The sequence below is a fragment of the Stegostoma tigrinum genome, chromosome 17 (assembly GCF_030684315.1).
Source record: "Stegostoma tigrinum isolate sSteTig4 chromosome 17, sSteTig4.hap1, whole genome shotgun sequence".
In the NCBI taxonomy this organism is placed as follows: Eukaryota; Metazoa; Chordata; class Chondrichthyes; order Orectolobiformes; family Stegostomatidae; genus Stegostoma; species Stegostoma tigrinum.
In genome coordinates this window covers 55,058,888-55,074,487 of record NC_081370.1, presented here as the reverse complement: position 1 = coordinate 55,074,487, position 15,600 = coordinate 55,058,888, and the positions used below count along the sequence as shown (strand labels likewise).

Genomic DNA, 15,600 nt, shown 5'->3' with positions numbered 1-15,600 from the left:
GGAAATGTGCAGATTAGGAAAACATGTGTTCAGAAAAATTAATGGTTTAATATAAATCTTTCAAGGGCTAAGATTTCAAAAATATATGTATTCCAATCTTGTTTATTAAACTGGCCAGGTAATAGAGAAGCACATTGAGATCTGAGTAAATCCCTCTGGGATTTGAAGCCTGTGGACTGATTGCAGGCTCATGTGTAGTATAATTGGTATTTTTTTTATTTAAACAGATATCTGACATCTTCAAATTTTCTTGCAGATGCTTGAGAGGCTATGTAAACGGCAGTCTGTCCTTCTTCAACATGAGTGACTTTGGCACAGCAGATAAAGGCTACTGCAGGTGAATGTAATTCAGATAAAGAAAAGGAGATTGCCGTGTTAACCCTGAACTACCCACACCTCAATACAGCTAATAAGTAGCACCCAACATGTAATCAGTGACAAGCTACTGAAGGATCACATAACAATGGCTCAATTACTTAGCTTGCTTGACCATCACCAATGATTTGCTGCTGGTCCTCTGTCACAGATCATAAATCAGAAATAGTGTGAATGAAATTAAAACTAGCTGTCACAGACCTCTCAACCCAGCACTCTGACCAAGCTAACAGGGATGCAACTCTGCCCACAGGTTCAGCTTGAGGACTGTATCCACTGGACTATGCTTTGCAGAATCCACTGCACCCCTGAACTCTGATGATGGTACTCTCCATACAGGTTACTGTACAGAAAGATTGTCTTAGTTCAGAAGGGACTGATTTGCACTGAAATGGGACAGATTTATTCCCATCATTCACATCGTTCAGGGAGGCAATTGCCTCATTGTATTATTGCTTGGACTGTTAATCCAGAGACATAGGTAATGTTTGGGGCACCTGGGTATGAATCCCAGCACAGCGGAATTTGAAAAAGTTAGAGTCTAATAATGACCATGAATCCATTGCTGATTGTTGGAAAAGCCCATCAGATCCACGAATCTCCTTTAAAGGGTAGGAAACTGCCATCCTGACCTAGTCTGGCTACATGTGACTGTAGACCCACAGCAATGTGGTTGACTCTCGACTGCCCTCTGGGCAATAAATGTTGTCCTAGTCAGAGACACATTCATCCTCTGAATGAACTAAAAAAGGTTCTCCCAGCTCCCACCTATTATCAAAATTGAGAATTTTTAAACATAATAGTCTGTCTTGTGATCGTGAACAATTTGCCCCTGACCTGGATGATTAGCTGGTCACAAAGATTCCAGACTTCAGAGTATAGATTTTACCTATTCTGTTCGAAATGGCTTTGAATTTGGGAAGGCAGTTCAGCCAGATTGGAGAATTCTCAGACAGCCACGCTGGATGTGAAAGGCCTGGAAAATAGCCCACATTTCTTTATAACCTTCAGATGGAGAAAGTAGAATTGGAACGTATAGAGAATTAAAGGAGGAGCTGAAAGACAATCATACAATGCTTAACTGTTCTTCAAAAAGAATGAGATTCTGCATTCATAAAAAGTTACAATTTTCAGATCAAGGTGGCTTTTCAAAAAGTAAAAGTGGATTTAACACAGCATTGAAAGTTGCACATCAGTCAACAAAGGCTTTGATTTGATTTATTGTAGTTGCATGTGCCTAAATAGAGAGTGAGAAGATTCATTGTGGGCACAGTTCAGGCAGATCATAGTAAGCAAGGACATACAGGTCATAGGGTGATCAAACAAACAGTGAGGCATACAGGTTACACTGCATGGGAGCAAGATCAACATTATTTGAAGTTAGAGAGTCCATTCATCAGGCTAATCATGACAGGGAATAAGCTATTCTTCAACCTGTTGGTGCATGTGATCGATCTTCTATTTCTTCTGCCTAACAGAAGAGGTTGCAGGAGGTCATTACCAGGGTGCAATAGTCTTTGATGTTGGCCACCATTTACATGATCTGCTGACATGGAAATGAAGTCAATGGATGGGAGGAGAAGGGTCTAGGCCCAAAACGTCAGCCTTCCTGCTCCTCTGATGCTGCTTGGCCTGCTGTGTTCATCCAGCTCTACACCCTGTTGTCCATGGATGAAAGGTTGACTTCTGTGATGGTTGGGCTGTGCACACCACCTTCTGGAGTTTCTTGCAGGCCTGGTCAGAGCAGCTGCCATACCAGGCCTTTATGCAGCTGGACATTATGTTTTCTATGGTGCATCTGTAGAAATTGGATTGGGGCCTTATGGACATGCCAAATTTCCTGAGCCACCTGAGGAAGAAGCGTTGAGGTGCCTACATGACTGTCACATCTGTATGGCAGGTCCAGGACAGGCCACTGGTTAGTGTCACTCCTAGGAACTTCACACTCTCCACCCTCAACCTCAGCTCTGTTGATGTAGATGAGTTGTCCTCCTTTTGTTTATCCGACATTGAGGGAGAGGCTTTTATCATTGCACCACATCACCAAAGCCTCTAGCTCATTTCTATGTTCCAACACATCGTTGTTTGTTATCAGCCCTACCATGGTGTCAAACTTTTAGATGGCATTCATTGGGAATTTGGCTACACAGGCGCGGATCTACAGGGAGCAGGTATCCTTGCTCGGCTTCAGTGTTAAAGTGTTATTGTGGAGGAGGTGCAGTTACCTATTTACACTCATTGCAGTCTGTGTGTCAGGAAGCTGACGTTCCAGATGCAGAGGGCGGAGCTGTGTCCCAGGACTCAGTTTGGAGATTAGTCTGGAGGGGAGAATGGTGTGGAAGGCGGAGCTATAATCAATGAGTAGGAGTTCACCATAGGTGTCCTTGTTGTCTAGGTGTTCCAGGGATGAGTGCAGGGCAAAGGGATTATGGCATCTGCTGTGAACCGGTTTCATTGGTAGGCAAATTGTGGGGTATTGATGCAGGCTGGAAGGCTCAAGCAGATGTTGGCCATCATCAGCGCCTTGAAGCGATGTTATTTAGGCATGTTGCATGTGCTTTCTTTCATGCTGGGATGATGGTGGTTTTCTTGAAGAGTGTAGGAGCTTTGGTTTGTAAGGAGAGGTTGAAGATGTCAGTGAATATCTCTGCCAGCTGGATCTTAGTCCCCAGCTGTGCACTCCGACCAGGCCCAATGCTTTCCCTGGATTCAATCCCGGGAAGACTGACCTAATGTCTGCAGCAGTGATGGAGGGAACAAATCCATCCGGGGCTATTGGGACAGGTGAGATTGTGGCATTCTGCTCCAACCGAGCATAGAAAGCATTGAGCACATCAGGGAGAGTTGTGTCTTCGTCCACAATCTTGCTCTGCTTCATTTTGTATCCCGTAATGTCATATAGGACTTGCCACCAGCAGGTGTCTGTATGGTTGTTTTGGGCCTCTAATGTGGTCTGGTACTGCCTCAGCATCCCAGAGGGCTATGCAGAGATCATATCTGGATATCCTCTATTGGTCTGAGTGTTTTGAATTGAATGCTGCACATCTGGTCTTCAGTAGGGAGTGGATTCCTGGTTCATCCAAGGTTTATGGCTGGGGAGCACCTGGAATGACTTCTTTGGTACACAGTCTTCCGCGCATTTTCTAATGAAGTCCCTGATGGTGGTGGCGTATTCTTCTAGGACCAGCATTGTATTTCTTTCTGTGAAGGATCCTCCCACTTCAGCTTCTGCTACTAAGCTGGAACACAGCGTAACAGCCTCAGTTTCCAAAGTGTGGCCAGGGAATGGAGCAATAGGTGTCTTTGATGGTTATGTAGCAGTGACCCAGGATGTTCAGTCCCCTGATGGCAGAGGTGTTGGTGGTACTTTTGCAGTGCCATCTTGAGGTTGGCCTGGTTGAAGTCACCAGCCACCATAAATGGGGCACCACTTAACATTTAACTGGATTTTATGCAATGAATAAAGTGTCAATTTAGTGATTGAAATGACAGTATGACAGATTTACCATCATTGCAGCAGCAAAGCCCAAGCTATCCTTCCATAATTACACTGATGTTCCATTTTCTAATCTATCAATAGGATCAGAATCCTAACTTCAAAAGAAACACAGGCCGAGCAATCTGTAATTAGGTGTAAATCAGGATTTGAATACTGGAGCCAATAAAGGCATTCTTGAATCCAAAGTAAAAGATATTAACACAAAAAACATTGAAGAAAAGGAGCCGGAGCAGAGGAGGCCATTCGACCCTTCAATCCTACTCCGCCACTCTTCATGATCACAGCTGATCGTCCAAGTCAATAGCCTAATCCTACTTTCTCCCCATAACCTTTCATCCATTCGCCCCAAGGGCAATATCTAGTTATCTCTTGAATACATTCAATGTTTTAGCATCAACTACTTCCTGCACTAATGAATTCCACAGGTTCACCTCTTTGAGTGAAGAAATGTCTCCTCATCTCCATCCTAAATGGCCTAACCCGAATCCACAGACTGTGACCCCTGGTTCTGGACACACCCACCATCAGAACATCCTCCCTGTGTCTGCCCTTTCTGGTCCTGTTAGAATTTTGTAACGTCTGTATGAGATTCCATCTCCCCCCGCACCCTAATTTGTCTGAACTCTAGCGAAAACAATCCTAACCTAGTCAGTCAATGTCTCCTCATATCAGACCTGCCGGTCCTGGAATCAGCCTGATGACCCTTCGCTACACTACCTGAAGAACATCCTTCCTCAGAAAAGGAAACCAAAATTGCACATAATATTCCAGGTGTGGTCTCACCAAGACCCTATACAACTGCACTAACACAGCCCCTGCTCCTATACTCAAAACCTCTTGCAACGAAGGCCAACATTCCATTTGCCTTCTATGCCACCTGCTGCACCTGTACACTTATCTTCAGCAACTGGTGCACAAGTACACCCAGGTCCCACTGCACACTCCCCTCTCAATTTAGAGCCTTTCAGGTAGTAATCTGCCTTGTTTTTGCTTCCAAAGTGAATAACCTCACATTTATCCAAAGTATACTGCATCTGCCATTGATTTATCCATTCACCCAACCAGTCCAGATCACGCTGAAAGATCTCTGTATCCTCGTCACAGTTCACCCTTCCACCTAATTTGGTATTATCTGCAAACTTGAATATGTTGCATTCCCCCCCCCATCCAAATCATTGATATATATTGAGAATAGCTGGGGTCCCAACACCGATCCCTGTGGTACCCCATTAGTTACTGCCTGCCAATTTGAAAAGGACCTATTAATTCTTAACCTTTGTTTCCTCTCTGCCTATGTTCCCTATCCATCTCAATACACTTCCCCCAAACCCAAGGACTTTAATCTTGCACAATAATCTCTTGTGGAACTTTGTCAATTCCTTCTGAAAGTCCAAATATACTACATCAACTGGCTCCCCCTTATCAAATCTGCTAGTTACATCTTCATTAAATTCCGACAGGTTTTTCAAGCATGATTTCCCCTTCATAAATCCATGTTAACTGTTTGAAATTGCCACAGTTTTCTAAGTGCCCTATCATAAAGTCCTTGATAATGGATTCAAAAATTTACCCCACTACTGATGTTTGGCTCACAGGCCTATAATTCCCCTTTTGTCCCTACCTCCTGTTTTGAATATTGGAGTGACATTTTTCTACCCTCCAGTCTGCAGGGACTCTACCAGAATCTGTAGAACCTGGAAGATGATTGCCAATGCATCCATTATTTCCAGAACCACTTCCTTAACTGCTCTGGGAAGTAGATTGAGGTTTTGGGGATTTATCCACCTTCAACCCCAATTTTCCCAGCACCATTTCTTTACTAATATTGATCTCCCTCTATTACTCCCTCTCATTAGCCTTGTATGTGCTGAACAAATAGATTGTATAATCATGAGTGGTAATGTTTGATTTTTAACATTTTCTTCGCTTCAAGGTATAGAGACTACAGAGCTCCACCATGGGATCGCAATCGATATGAGTTCACATTACAGTTCTGGCATGTTCTAGCTGCACGTTTGGCTTTCATCATCGTGTTTGAGGTCAGCCATGTCATTTTGCATCTTCACATGATTGAATAATGTTGCTTGTGAGCTCACTGCCTCAAAACATGAGTAAACCATTAATGTTAACTAAACAGACAGCTGTGACATGAAGCACTAAAACTAGTCCAGCAAATATATTAAACTAATTAGAGTAAAACATGTTGTCTTTATAGCGTGACCTGAAGGAATTTTGTGTCCGTTGATCTCAAAACTCTACCTCAGGGTATCCTCACTTAAGCCTGTTTAAGATGGTGGAGGTGCAGATGTTGGATTGGGGTTGACGAGGTCAGAAGTCACATACACCAGGTTCCGAATTTCAAAAGTTTGTGATTTCAGATAAACCTGTTGCACTATAACCTAGTGTTGTGTGATGTTTGACCTTATTTAAGAGGAGCTTTCAGCAGGGGTCAGCAATCCTGTATCCGAAAACCTTGGGACCAACTGTTTTTCAGATAAGTTATATTTCTAGATTTATGGACTCACCATCACCCTTTCAGTCCTTTGGAAAAAAGTTACTTCACCTGAATGAAACTAAAAGTGAAGTTTATTTCCAAAGGGCCTAACAGACCCAAGTTGAAGGCAACGGCCTAGTAGTATAATCACGAGACAATTACTCTGGAAACTCAGCTATTGTACTGGGGGAACCCGGGTTCGAATCCCACCATGGCAGATGCTAGAATTTATATTCAAAAATTAACAACTTCCTGATGATCACAAAACGATTGCTAGGCAAGCACTCCTGGCTCATTAATATCCTTCAGAGAAGGATATTAGTCACCTTCACCTGGTTGGGCCCATATCTGAGCCATAGAAGTGTGCTGGACTCAACTTGCATGTGGAATGGCCTAGCAAGCTCATCAGGTCAAAAGCAGCTATGGATGGGTAGTTGGCCATCCAGTGATGCCCACATTCCCACGAGTGAATAAACAAAAAGAGACCCATCAACATGCTGAAATAAAGCAAAGAACCACAGGTGCAGAAAACAGGAATTGCTGGAGAGACTCAGCAGGTCTAGCAGCAACAGTATAGAGAGAAACAGAGGTAAATGGTTTGAATGCAGTGACCCTTCACGAATTGATAGTAGTTAGGAAAAAGGGTAATATATGCTATGATGGGGTGGGGGGAAAGGAGTAGGTCAATAGCTGGAGCCAGGGCCCAGAGAGATGAAAGTAAGATAGGCAGACAAAGGGCATTGTTGAAAGTATGCTAGGGAGGAAGAAAAGCTGACAATGGTAATCATAAGCAGGTGAAAATGGGCTGACTATGCTAAAAGCAGTCCATGTCATTGTATGGTGTGGAGGTAGGTGATGGACCTGGATTAAGATGTTCAGGCCTTACAATTATTGAAGTCGATATGGAGTCCTAGAGGCTGCATGTTCCCCAAGTGTGAAGTGAGATGCTGTTGTTTCAGCTTGACTGGTGCACTGTAGCAAACTGGAGAAAGACTGCTGTCTTCTCCGGCCAACAATGTTGAAGTGACAAACTCAGGGGCATTTTTACAGTTACATACTGACCACTTTGCCCAGCATTTAGGTTCTGCCTGTAAAAATAGCAAAGAAAGGGTAGCCACTGTTCCCATACACCTGGCCACCTGCTCCTCCAGGCACTCCCTGAAGAAGAGGAGCGCCAACTTCCCGTTCTGTACAGTCTGCCCCATCATATTGTTGGAGAGGCAGGATGTGAAAACCTGCTTCTGGCTGGGGCTAGCAGCAAGGTTCGGGTGCTCCAGGCATTTCCACCTCTCCTGCGGTACAGCTCCATGTAATGGGCACCAGAGATAGAGTTGTAGAGGTCAACAGCATGAAGACAGGCCCTTCAGCCCAACCTTCCCATTCCAACCGGTTTTCACAATTAATCTCGTTCCATTTGCCTGTGTTGAGTCCATATCTTTCCATATCTATCCCATCATGCGCCTGACTAAATGTTTCTAAAAATGACAAAACAAAAATTGTACTCGTTTCCACCAATAATTCTGGCAGACCGTTCCAGACAGTCACCACCGTCAATGCAAAAGTTGCACCTCTGGACCCTTTATTCTCTCTCCTCTCAGTTTAAATCCATGCCCTCTCGTTTTAGACTCCTCTACCATGGGAGAAACACTGCCCGCTATTTACTTTCTCTATACCTTTCATGATTTTTTTTAGACCCCTATAAGGCCACCTCTCAGTCTCCTGTGTTCCAGGGAAAAAGTCCCAGCTTATCCAACATTTCCTTACAACTCAAACCTTCCAGCCCAGGTAGCATCCTAGTGAATCTTTACTGCCCTCTTTTTGGTTAATAATTTTTTTTCTGCACTCTGTAGTAGTGTAATGAGAACAGCACATAGTACTCCAAATGTGGCCTCACCAACATTTTGTATAGCTGCAACAAGACATTGCATCTCCCGTAGTCAATGAAAGCAAGCATGCCAAAAGCCTCTTCACCACCCTGTCAACCTGTGACTCCATTTTCAAGGAGCTGTGAACCTGTACCTCTGTTCCCCCCCCCCCCCCACCCCATAACATTCCCTAGGAACCTACCATCAACTGGGTAAGTCCTGCCCTGGTTTGCCTTACCAAAATGTAACACCTTGCATTTATCCAAATTAAACATCAGTCATTCCTCAGCTTACTGGCCTAGTTAATTGGTAATTCACTACATTCCCAGATAACCTTCTTCACTTCAGTATACCAATCTTGGCATCATCCACAAGTTTACTAACCATATCTCCTAAATACTCATCCAAATCATTTATATAAGTGAAGAATTAGTGGACCCAACACTGAGCCCTGTGGCACACCCCTGGTTACAGGCTTCCAGTCTGAAAAATAGCCATCGGCCACCACTGTCTACCGTCAAGCCAATTTTGTATCCACTTGCCTCACTTTTTGGATCGTGAGATTCAATCTTACTCAATAACCTACCACATGGTACCTTGTCAAAGGCCTTGCTAAAGTGCACTATAGACAATGTCTATCGCATTGCCCCCATCTACTTTTAGTCACCCTGTGAAAAAACCTCAAATTTGAGAGACATGATTTTCCATGCAAAAGGCCATCCTGACTACCTCTAATCAACCCTTGCCTCTTCAAATGCCTGTAGATCCTGCCTGTCAAAATCCCCTCTATACAAGATAGAATTGGACAATATACTGCTTGTATAATTAATGTGTAAGACTGTGAGCATAAAGTCAACATGGGCCATATGGTCTGGGTGCCTTTAATCTTACCAATGAAAACACTTTAGCCACAAATGGCAAAACTGTGGAGAAACACATTGGTAGGGATAATATTAACTGTTGGCAATGATGTATGTTGGGTAACATCAAATTGGCCATTTGTTACACCCTTCCCAATCTTGCCTTTTATTAGTATAAAGGAAGAGGGGTCATTGTGACCAACTGAGGGCAAATTAAGGATTGAAAATAGCCATTTGATGGCATAAATAGTCCTACATGCAAGTAAAATTCCAGGAGTTATAAACATTATTCTTTGGATACTTACAGAAAGTTAATGTTCCTGACTTTGTTATGGGGTACCTGTGAATATTTCTATTATATGCAAATATTCAGACTCATTCCTCACCCTACCTTTCTTCCATCAGTAAGTTGATTTTATTAGGTCACAACAATTCAATTTTATTTCTCAGACTATTGTAGAGACTTAGAGTCAATCTGCCTGGTTTAAATTTTAAACCAGGCCTGGCTGTGAACTGCCAATCATGAATAGTTGCATTCACCATGGCAATGCCTAGCAATCAGAATCAGCCCATTAGCTGTCTTCTTCCATGTAACAATTGTTATTTTCCCCTTGTAAAATTTCCTGTTAAGTCTAGGTCAGTAAGTTTCGGCAAAATCTTTTTTTCAGCAAGTTCGTTTTTTGTGAACATATTTTGATGCCTTTTCTTTCTCAGTAACTCACATTTCAATTAAATATTAAAACAAAATTTAATGATATGTTCTGCAAAATTGTAATTAAAGACATCCATTCAATCTTGCTTCAGAGATAATAGGAACTGCACATACTGTGTAGAGCTGGATGAACACAACAGGCCATGCAGCATCTTAGGGGCAGAAAAGCTGATGTTTTTGGCCTAGATCCATCATCACAAGAGGGGGAAGGGGGTAGAGGGTTCTGAAAAATAGGGGGAGAGGGGGAGGTGGACTGAAGATGGATAGAGGAGACAGACAAGTTAAGAGGGGTTTATGGAGCCAGTAGAGGTGAGTGTAGGTGGGGTGGTAGGTACAGGATAGGTCAGTCCAGGGACAATGGACAAGTCAAGGGGGTGGGATGAGATTAGTAGGTAGGAAATCGGAGTGCGGCTTGAGGTGGATGTCTTCACTTCTCCAAAACCCTGACCTTGGACTAGGTAAACTTACCCTAAATGTCATGTATGTAGTTGAGGGTGCTGCCCCTTCAAGAGGACTAGTCAGGTCACAAGAGTGTAGAACAGGCTGTAGAGATGTGAGCATTGTCAATAAAGTGTTCCTGTTGAGATTTACTATTTGTCAACTGAGCATGTAATTCCTGGTTCCAAAGGAAACACCTTGATAGTGTTAAGCTGTCTTTGGTTCCTAGAATCATAGAATCCCTGCAGTGTGGAAACAGGCCCTTTGGCCCAACAAGTCCACATTGAACCTTGGAGCATCCCACCCAAACCCACCCTCCTGTAACCACCTAATCTACACACCCCTGAACATTACAGGCAATTTAGTATGGCTAATCCATCTAGCCTGCACATCTTTGGACTCTGGGAGGAATCTGGAGATCAGTAGGAAACCCACGCAGGCATGGGGAGAATAAGCAAACACCACACAGTCACCTGAGGGTGGAATTGAACTGAGGCCCCTGGCACTGAGCCATGGTGCTGCCCTGCATAATACAAGGTTGTTGAGTAAAAGTAAGGGACAACAAATGGAAAGAACCAAGAGCATGACATTTCTTTCATTAGAAAGAGAATAAGCTTAATTGTCACGTGCACTAGGAGGAGTGGAAAGTTTGCAATATTGCAGCTTAATGCCATCTTAGCTACAGTGTTATTCTAACTTGATATGGTTTTAATTTCAGTTTTGAAAGCAAACAATGACTACTTAGAGAGATAGATAGGAAGAGAAGTAGGGATAAAATATAAAACAGATGTGATTCAATGTTCATCTGGACTTTTAAAAATATATCTTCACAGGATGTGTCATTGCTGGCCAGACCAGTATTTATTTGACCATCTGTAATTGCCCAAGTGTCAACCATATTTTTGTAAGTCTCAGGTCACATGTTTGCCAGACCAGGTAAGCATGGCAAACTTTCTCCCCTGAAGTACATGAGTGAATCACGTGTTTTTACAGCAATGGAAAAATCTGCCGTGGTCACCATTTGGCCAAACAGGTTTTTTTCTTAAATCAAATTCAGATTTCACAATCTTATACGGATTGATTCAAACCCATGTCCACAGAGCATGGGGCTCTGGATTACTAGTTCGCTGACATTACCATTATGCTGTGTTCACTACCTTTCCTCTGATTTTTCTTCGTTAAGTTTGTCGCACCATCTTTTGAAGATCGCTGAGATGCCTTGGTGCACACGCATTTTGCAGAAACATTGCGTTGTGCCAAGCCTGTATGTTGCTGGGTGCAGCATGATCTGTTTTACTACGTGGCCACCCCCTCAACACAACGTGTTTTTAAATGCCAGGCTTGGGTGTGAAGTGAGTGGCATTGGCAATTATGTGAATGGGGAGATAAAGATTTGTTCATTGATAATTTGTTAATAGCCAACAGGGAGCAGAGTTCCAACAGAGCGCTGGCTGGGAAGGTGAGTAGAGTGACAAAGCATGAGCAATTAGGGACAGTTAACTATTAACATCAAGATCATCTGTACTCAGCCCACAACAGCTTGCACCTGTCATGGGATTGGTGCTAGAACAGGATATTTTCTTTGTTATTCAGGTCAGCCCAACTAATTTGTTGACTGAAAAATGATTCAACAGACTGTCTTCCCTTTGTCCAGATTTTTGAGGCAAAAATCTATGTTGACAGCTCCCAGATCAACGCTCCAAGCCATATACTGTGCTCAACTTTTATGCGGTGATCCAGTTCTTCAAGCTATAGTGTCCACTTCCATGGAGAACCAATGGAATGATAAAGTGCAAATAAAGGCCACTTGCTCCATCAAGACAGTGCCAGATCTTCATTACAGCTAAACCATTCATCCCATTCATGTAGTCTTTTCCTGTAGCCCCAATATAAGATCATTGTGGACTGCAGTTACTTCAAGAAGGCAGCTCACTACCACCTTCTCAAGGGCAACTAGGTTTGGGCAACAAAAGCCAGCCTAACCTGCGATGCCTTTGTCCCACAAATGAATTAACAAAACAACCACCATGAGACAGAGGCAGAACAGGTCATTCAGCCCATCAAGTCTGCTGTACCATTCAATGAGCTCCTAGCTAATCTGGTCATTCTGACTTCTAAAGACATATTAAGAAAGCTTCCTATAACCAATTCCTTAATTTGTATCCAACTTTGGTGATTATTGATATGGAACTTTAGGGTGACTGTGCAAATGCATTCAAATGACAACAGACGTGCGGCTTCAGGCCTTGTATAGTGTGGCATCATGTGTTAAAGTCCACAATGCACATAATACATGCAGACTTGAAAGGGGAGGGGACAGACCAATTGTTGAAGGGTTCCAGTGGACAGGGTGAGGCATAATACTTAGAGTTAGGAGGTATGGGAAAGGAAAGATATTAGTTAAAACCCTTCCTCCCAACATTCCCACTATTCTGTCTCTAACTCCCCCACCATCATTCACTTCCCTGTCACAACCTCCTTTATTCCAGGTCTGTCACCTCACTAACCCAGTGCCCTGTCTGTTCTATTCCCTCTGGTCCAGTTTGTTTTCCAGGCCCATGAGGACGGTCTGGGGCTGGGGGGGGGGGGGGGGGGGGGGGGCGCGGGCGGCGGGTGGTGGAAGCGATTGGGCATTTAGAGGGGAGGGGAGAGAGAAGACCCCTCACTTTTTTCCCCACCCCTACCTCCCCAAATCTTTCTCCACCTCACCCAGCCTAGCCGACCCTTAGAGATGAAAATAATTAAACCTGTACATTGGACACTAACTAAAATCTGAAAGTGTGTTCAAGCCAAAAAGCTGCAGTTTCTGAAACTTGCAATAAAATTGGCTCCAACTTAACCAAACATCGAAAGGTAAGGAGCCAGTCAGAATGCAAAGGTAATTAGTGTTGAGTGCAGAGAGGATTTGCGGATCCAGCCCTTTTCATATTGGCAGCCAGCCCAGTAACAAAGACACAGGTGTGGACACTTCAGTAAATCTCTTTCCCTCGCTTATACTCAAGGATCTACCCAGAGCAGACAACAGTTGTTCTTCCTATTAGAAACTTTGAGTAACACTACTGTGTTCCTGTATCCAGCCTGAAACAACATTCGGCCACTAGTCTAGGCTTTTTGTCTTGTTGAGTTTTGTGTCTGCCCTGGCTTTAGTTTTCTCAGATAATATAACAAGAGTCTTTTAAAGTCCATATGTACCATTAACTGTACTACTCAACCCTGTCCAGTGGAACTTGTCACCATAGAATCATACAGCATGGAATAGATCCTTCAGTTCAACGCACCCATGCCAACCAAGTTTTGCAAACTAGTCTCATTTGCCTGCGTTTGGCCCATATTCCTCTAAATCTTTCCTATTTATGTACCTGTCCAAATATGTTATAAAAGTTGTTACCGTATGTACATCTACCACTTCCTCTGGCAATTCATTCCACATTTGACCCATCCTGTGTGAAAAGGTTGTCCTGCAGATCCCTTTTAAATCTTTCTCCTCCAACCTTGATAATATACCCCTTAAAATTTAAACTCCTCCACCACAGGGAAAACACCTTGGCTATTCACCTTAGCTATGTCCCTCATGATTTTATAAACCTCTATATGATCACCCCCTCAACCTCCTGCAGTCCAGTGAAAAAAGTCTCAGCCTATCCAGCCCCTCCTTATAAATAAGATCTCCAGTCCTGGTACCACCATTGCAAATCTATTCTGCACACTTGCCAATTTAATTGCCCTTAACAAATTTGTGCTGATTTTCATTTAACCCATACTTTTCCAAATTCAAATTAATAGTGTCTCAGATTATTGGGTGAGATTCTAATTCATTCTAAACCCATCCAAATTAAAATCAGACTCATTTCCCTAAATGTTTCCCAATATTGGACCTGCAATTATTTTGTAACAGTCTTCTCCCTTATTTTGAAGGGATTTGTAACTTTTGCAACAAAAGTCATGGTCAGACCTTCTGAACTCACTTATTCTCCAACCTTATTTCCCTTATTAAAATGGTAAGATGTATCTTGTCTGGACCAGATGACTTTTCTACGTTCAGCAGTACCGAGTTTCTAAATATTTCCTCAATCTCTGTTTCATCTGATCCACTATCATTATATTCTTCACTGATATGTTGGTAGCATCAAATTTTCCTCAAGGGAACGTGCGCTAATTGAAATAATTCAATATGTATAAAGGATATGAATCAATTAGTGAGAAATAAAGACTTCTTATCTGTCATAGTAAAAGCAAACTTCTGCGGATGCTGAAGATCAAAAATAAAATCTAAAAATGTGATAGGAAAGCTCAGTAGGTCTGGCAGTATCTGTGGAGAGAGAAACTCAAATCTGTTTCTCTTCAAAATTGAAGCCAGACCTGCTGAGTTTCTGCAGCACTTTTAGATTTTTTTTAACAAGCCTGTTTTCCTGTGATGCCGGCATTTATCACGGAGTGCAAGTTGCTATTGAAAAGATAGTGTTGAACCATCTTTTTGAATGACCCCAGTTGACTTTTGTGCAGACCTTTCCTCTTTCTTAAAAAAGGTACAAATACTTATAAATATCTGAAAGCCAAGCACCTGGCTTAGGCAAAACTCGATGTTTGGGTTTTGCATTTAGATGCTTAAGTTGAGTAGATAATAGGTGCTCTGTTAATGCTTCTGAGTAGCTATTGGTTGTAGAAGAGGATTTCACAGAAATCCCCTAGGCTTATGTATTTACATTAAGAGTGATTAAACATTTGGAAAAAATCAATGCACAAGTGAAATATGATTGTTAACAAAGAAGGTAAAACCTGATTTTTGCTCAGTGTATTCCTTCCCTCGGTATTTTGCTGGATTATGAGCCAGTTATTTTTAACATAAAGATTAAAAGCAACACTTAACTGAGGCTGATGTTTTATTTCACTGTTCCATCTCTGCAAACACCCACACACTGCACCTTTAGAAGTCTTCCTTAATGATTTGATGTAACAAAGAAGATAACATTTTTAAATTTGTTAATTAGTATTTTCATTCATGCTTTTATATTGGTATTAACTTAGCGAATACTGTTTCTATCTGAAAAGTTTTATTTACCTTTTTGGTATATTTGTCTTGGCTGATTACTAAGCCGTGGGAAATTCAAGGTTAGGGTAGGGATATGGAATGGTTTTCAGAGGGTTTTTTTAAATGGGCTGAATGGCCCGCTTCCATGCTGTCGGGATTCTGTGATCTGCCCCAATATTAAAAAAGTTCTGGCCTCTGTCTCCGTGAGGGGCAAAAGAATGTCTATGTCCTCTCGATGTTTGGTTTGTAAACAAAAGATGGCTGTATGTTTTCAAAGCATGTAACCTGGTACTCATGGGAAACACTGTTTACACTTTAACTAAGTGTG

The 15,600-nt window shown here is 42.5% G+C and overlaps 1 protein-coding gene across 4 annotated transcripts in view; it reads left to right on the top strand.

Annotated features, from left to right (window-relative positions):
• ano3 (anoctamin 3) overlaps positions 1-15,600 on the top strand; it is a 511,995-nt gene that overhangs the window by 479,958 nt on the left and 16,437 nt on the right. For all 4 annotated transcript variants that reach the window (XM_059652166.1, XM_059652167.1, XM_059652165.1 and 1 more), the window contains 2 exons: positions 257-337; positions 5,808-5,913. In XM_059652166.1, the coding sequence (XP_059508149.1) occupies positions 257-337; positions 5,808-5,913 (187 nt within the window). The remainder of the gene's footprint in view (positions 1-256; positions 338-5,807; positions 5,914-15,600) is intronic.